The following is a 6,393-nucleotide window of genomic DNA, read 5'->3' on the forward strand; positions in this document are numbered from 1 at the left end:
AAACACTAATTACTCTTTAAACACTAATTAGTCAATGAATGAATCACAACGGACTAAGGCTCATTAATGTTCCCAGTAATAAAACAGGCAAAAGGGGCCTTTGTGACCCCTTCTGCTTTAAATGGGACCAGAATGAGCCAAGCGTGACTCATGCAGCTGGTCAGCTCAGGCTGTCTGCTCAGATCGTGAGACTGGTCTGGTGTCTGTCTGCTCTACAGTTGGGCTGAGAATCTCACAGGCTGGCTGACTCACTTCAGGTCAGCTCAGTATGTTTCTCTCACAACTTAATAGAATATATATTTTAACAAAAGAGAAGTAGTTTCTGACAGATGACCAGCCATTACTTTCTCAATACTCTACTGTGGGATATTTGTGCTGAATTTGACTCGGTATGTCAAATCGTGCAAGGATTTGATACAATCCCCGGTCTCTTTCTTTTCTCACTGCATCTCTCCTTTCTTTCTTTCTTTCTTTCTTTCCTTCTTTCTTTCTTTCTTTCTTTCTTTCTGTAAAAAGCAGTGGCATGTTCTCAATCAAAATTGAACAAACACAAAGGAGCTTACAAGATTGAACAGATGAATCTTGTACTGAATGTAATGAATGCTTCAACACCAAGGTCAAGTTTCTCCTAGTAACTTTACCTGCTGTTATACCAGAGTCTGGAGGTGTGTGTCTGTGAATGTCCAGAACAATAAAGGAATAGCTTCTTTGTTATTTGGTTTCGACAGTTTTAACAGAAATCACATACAGCTGCGAGTCAAAAAACTGCTTCAGTGGTTATAAGTTAATGATGTATGTTTTCTTTTGTGATAGTAATGAGAGAGCCCGCTGGATCAGTGCTCTAGACTGGTCTGGTGTCTGTCTGCTCTACAATTGGGCTGAGAATCTCACAGGCTGGCTGACTCACTTCAGGTCAGCTCAGTATGTTTCTCTCACAACTTAATAGAATATATATTTTAACAAAAGAGAAGTAGTTTCTGACAGATTACAGCCATTACTTTCTCAATACTCTACTGTGGGATATTTGTGCTGAATTTGACTCGGAATGTCAAATCGTGCAAGGATTTGATGCAATCCCCGGTCTCTTTCTTTTCTCACTGCATCTCTCCTTTCTTTCTTTCTTTCTTTCTTTCTTTCTTTCTTTCTTTCCTTCTTTCTTTCTTTCTTTCTTTCTGTAAAAAGCAGTAAATTAAATAACATAAATTAGGGGTGTGCAATATTGACAAAAAATTATATTTTCTGGAATTTTATCGATAACGATAATTAGACGATATTTCATTGAGTGTGTTATTGTGCTGGTATTTTAAGGACTACAGTGGACAGCTGACTCCTGAATTTTTGATATTCTTCATATTCTGTGTGGTCAGTTCACAGCAGTGATAGAAATTAATCTTTTCCAACAAGTTTTATGGGCATTTTTACCTTTAAGCCATTTTTCTCTAAAAGTGTGCAACAACTTTTCAAATTCTTGCATTTGGGCTATTACCAAGCAAATGAAATCAGTATCAACAAAATGTATCTTTGCAATGGAGAGGAAACACAGAAGCTGCATCTTAAGTGGCATTTAGATGTATTTACACACTGTTTAATGCAGCTCAGAGGGACATGGAATACTTTAACCTGCAGTTACAAATGCATGAATAAGGTTTTGATATTTTAAACATAAAACATTGAAAACTGATGTTTGAAATTATTTAAAAAAAAATGAAAAGATACTTTAAATGTGAAATTAAAACTGCCAGTAGGTGGCAGCAAGTCACTGTTAATAATTGAGTCATTGCAATTGAACCGAATCATTTAAACGCTTGATTCATTCAGGAAGGAAACACATGATCAATGTTGCTGAGAGACTCAAAACAGTGCTGTTTTTTGTTGGCGAAATAGAGCAAAAGCAGGAAATACGGTGTCTAAAACGTGAGTCTCTTAAAGGGGTCCTATTATGCCTTTTCACTTTTTGAATTTTAGTCAGTGTGTAGTGTGTATGTTTGGGCATAAAAAAGATCTTCAAACTTACAAATCACAAAGTCCACTCCAAAGAGAGATATTTAGGTTTTTTTTAAATCCCTTTTCAAGAACTACCCTGAATGGCTCGTTTGGACTACAGCATTTGTTTTCCGGGTTTTGTGATATCCCAAAGCGGCTCATTATAATATCATTAAAATAATTCCTGCCTAAGGAAATTCGAATGGTTGGGGCGTGGGGAGGGGCAAGGTCGTGGTTAGAACGCTTGGTTGAGTGCATAAGACAAGAGGACGATGAAGAAGTGCTGCTGTAGCCTCAAGTTTTCGCAAGTTATTACACATGCACCTGAATAATTATGTATGTAAATATGTATGTTACAATTTCGTAACGTTACAGTGTACAGTGTTTCCCATTGATTGAGTGTTTTTATATCACTGTATTTCTGAAGGAAACCGACTGTCTACAGAAAATTGGATGTCATGAGGTTGTGGTTAGAATGCTTGGTTGAGTGCATCAGACAAGACAACAATGAAGAAGTGCTGTTGTAGCCTCTCGTTTTCGCAAGTTATTGCACATGCACCTGAATAATTATGTATGTAAATATGTGTTACAATTATAAAAACTTTTTATAATAAATTGCTGACAGTACAATACTGGACAATGATGTAATCTGCCGAATTTACACTTAAATTATGTTTCCCATACATTGAGTGTGGGTGTTTTTATATCACTGTATTTCTGAAGGAAACCGACTGTCTTCAGAAAATTGGATGTAATTTTCATTAATTTTTTTTGACGGGAGCGTGCTGCTTTGTGTTGTACAGCCTTTACAGGGGAAACCTTGATTGCTACCACTCCAACAGCGCCTCCTGCTGGCAGAGAATGAGTTTGCACACTTAAATTATGTTTCCCATACATTGAGTGTGGGTGTTTTTATATCACTGTATTTCTGAAGGAAACCGACTGTCTTCAGAAAATTGGATGTAATTTTCATTAATTTTTTTTGACGGGAGCGTGCTGCTTTGTGTTGTACAGCCTTTACAGGGGAAACCTTGATTGCTACCACTCCAACAGCGCCTCCTGCTGGCAGAGAATGAGTTTGCATTATATATGCCGCCTGGGAAACACTTGACTATGGTATAAATAAATTCAACTGTATAACAGCTTCACTGTGATTCATGTTATAATTTTCGAATTAAATAACAATAAAAATAATACATATGCACTTATCTGTACATAGGATGTCAACAACCGCTTAAAAATAACTGCATTTACTATCTAAAATGTGATTTAACCAAAAAAAACAACAACAATAACGTCACCACTCTAATATGTCTTGCAATATCCATGCGTGCAAAGGTTCTGCGCGATCCTCTTGTTCAATATTCTCTGGGTCTGAATCCGGTTCAAATTGATATGGCATTATTGACGCCATCCTTAACTAAATTTGCTGCTTTGGCAAGGGGCGGGGCAGTACTGAAACACCGTCTAAGCTGTTCGCCAATCACAACACACTGGGACAGCTAACCAATCACATCACATTTCGTTTTTCGGAAGGCAGGCGTTCATCAAAACCGGAACTAATCGAGCTGTTTGTGCCAGACTGGGGAGAAAGGTATTGTAATAATGTAAATCATGTAAAATATAATACGTTTTTCGAACCACCAAGCATTAGAGCATGTTCTAGTACACCCCCAAAACAAATTTAAGACATTGTAAAAGAACATAATAGGACCCCTTTAACTTATTGTTTATTGAACTGTATAAAATCAATATCACATTCATGAGTTCATGAATATCATGAGTTGTATAAAATCAATATCACATTTGTAATTGTTGACTTTTGGAGAAAAAAAGGGCACTCTTTGTGTGATATTAACTATATGAAATTATATAAATATATACATTTTCTGCCCCCATATCTTGAATTGTGATAATTCTAAATGCATTTTAATAGACCGATTCATGTAGTGAAAGAATGCACTCTAAATGCGCGCACTAGTTTAACCTACATATTAACTGACTTCATCACCTAATGTATGTGTGCAGACTGTGCACTCTGTAGGTGTGTTTTGTTTGCTTTTTGCGATATACTCGGTAATGTCGAATCGCACATTGCTAAAACAACAATTACGATATTATCGCAGACCATATATATCGCACACCCTACTGTTTAGATTTTTATAATGCATTGTCGTCTTATCGATCCACCAGTTCATATTTAAAGCTCTGCATGTTTGCACGGTAAAAACATTGGCCGATTTTTCGCATTGGTCAACTCTGAACAAAACAACAGGCTTTTTAAAAATGCTTATTCTCTGCCAGCAGGTGGCGCGTTTGGTTGAAATATCATGTTTATTTAAAGGGTTAGTTCACCCAAAAATGTATTACTCACCCTCATGTCATTCCAGACTCGTAAGACCTCCATTCATTTTCGGAACACAAATTAAGATATTTTTGATGGAATCTGACAGCTCCAGCATACTCTCCAAAATGGTGCTACAGGGTGACACGGAGGAGACAAATTGTTAAATAAAGTTTATTTTTTATTCTTTTGCGCACAAAAAGTATTCTCGTAGCTTCGTAAAAATTACGGGTGAACCCTGATGACACATGGATTATTTTACCGATCTCCTTGCTACGTTTCTGGACGTTGATCGTGTAAGGACCCTTGCTGTCTATGGGAGGGTCAGAGAGCTGTCAGATTCCATCAAAAATATTTTAATTTGTGTTCCGAAGATGAACGGAGGTCTTACAGGTTTGGAACGACATGAGGGTGAGTAATTAATGACAGAATTTTCATTTTTGGGTGAACTAACCCTTTAATGAAATCGTAGCCTTTTTTGAAGTTTAATCATCACATATTCACATTCAGCCATATCGCAATTCTGGTCTTTCCATACCCAAATTTAGGACCTCTTGAAATCCTAATTAAGACTTTATTGTACAATTTAAGACTTTTTAAGGCCTTACATTTGATACAACTAAATTTAAGACTTTTTAAGACCCCCCCGGAAACCCTGATTTAAAGTGAATTTGGTCATGAGCAATTAAAATGCACCACATTTTCACACAGAAAATCAATTCTGGTATTAACAAGCCTTAAAGAAATGATTCCAAACTAGGGGGCCCTAATAAGTCTTAAATGATTTAAATTTAGTTATAAATCGAATTTAAAATGCGAAAAGTGATTCTGGAGACAGACCTTAGTTTCAGTAGTCATGTCAAAGCAGTAACTAAATCAGCATACTATCATCTCAAAAACATTGCAAGAATTAGAGGTTTTGTTTCCAGTCAAGACTTGGAGAAACTTGTTCATGCCTTTATAAAGAGATCTTTTATAAGCGTTCCACAAATACTGTTTGAAGTAGAAACCTTTTTTTCAGCACTACTTCAATTTATCACATTGTTGAAATTTCAAGACCCTTGTATGGTTCTTTATTTTAGTCCTTTTTTTTGGCAGTTTGTTTATGTAAATGAAGAGGCAATGGGAGTAAGAAATGGAACCAATTAAACTCATGTTACTGACCACTATTTTGTAAAACTAGTCCAATGCACAAACAACAAACAAATTGAATCGATGCATGAAAAGGCGCATGAAAAGGCACATGCAAAAGCAAAAATAAACCACTCCTACAATCCTGAGATTTCTTAAGGCTGTCTCAGTCTTTAAATGTACTGTTTCATAAGGCAGTGAGTGGAGAGACAGAATGTGTGAGTGAAAATGTCACCCTGTCCCGCGGCAGAGCAATACTTTTACATCCACACAGAAACAGAATAGTGTAAATGTGTGTGAAAAGAGAGAGGAAGAAAAGCTTGTCTTTGGCTCTTCTTGCCTCTTTATTGGCTTAACACATCACTAAGTCCTAATCAGGAGCGTAGGGGCCGCACAGGTTCACAAAGTGGGGAGGTTTCACAGGTCAGCGCTGTGGACATAGTCAGTTCTGACCAGACACAGTGTCTTTAGAGAGTGAGAGTGAACGAGGAAAAAAGACTGATGTGAGACGAGGACAAGAACCAAATGCAGACATTAAAATTCAGTTCACCTCAATTCACTTTCGTGAATCAATCTTCACACAAACCTTTTAGCTTTCAATCTGACTGTCACACTCTAGAGTCTCATTCTGCCCCTTTCCTCAATCTCTCCATACGCTGGTTTATTCAGATTTCATTCACACTATTTCTTTCTCCAACGCTTCAATCTTACTATCTGCCACTTTGCGTCAGGCACCTCCCTTGTCACGCTCTTGAAAATCTTTCTCTTCTTTTTACATGTAATTTTCTTCACTCTCCCAGAGTTTCCTGCATCGGTATGCAGGAGCGTCGCAACTGCTGAGAAAGAAAGCCTATGCAAAGACGTAAAAAATTAAGCAATAATGTTCTGTCACAGTCAGGGTTGATCAGGACTCTGAACCCTGAGTTACAGACCAA

General features: G+C 37.2%; 1 protein-coding gene across 1 annotated transcript in view; it reads left to right on the plus strand.

Annotated features, from left to right (window-relative positions):
* The window catches only part of LOC107550106 (rho guanine nucleotide exchange factor 26), a 76,350-nt gene extending 70,052 nt beyond the window's left edge, over window positions 1-6,298 (plus strand). Inside the window, exons 13-14 of the mRNA XM_016231331.1 lie at window positions 814-912; window positions 6,259-6,298. Of these exons, the coding sequence (XP_016086817.1) occupies window positions 814-912; window positions 6,259-6,298 (139 nt within the window). The remainder of the gene's footprint in view (window positions 1-813; window positions 913-6,258) is intronic.
* The last annotated feature ends 95 nt before the right edge of the window (window positions 6,299-6,393 follow it).

This window comes from Sinocyclocheilus grahami, unplaced genomic scaffold (assembly GCF_001515645.1).
Source record: "Sinocyclocheilus grahami isolate Dianchi unplaced genomic scaffold, SAMN03320097.WGS_v1.1 scaffold388.1, whole genome shotgun sequence".
NCBI classification, from domain to species: domain Eukaryota; kingdom Metazoa; phylum Chordata; class Actinopteri; order Cypriniformes; family Cyprinidae; genus Sinocyclocheilus; species Sinocyclocheilus grahami.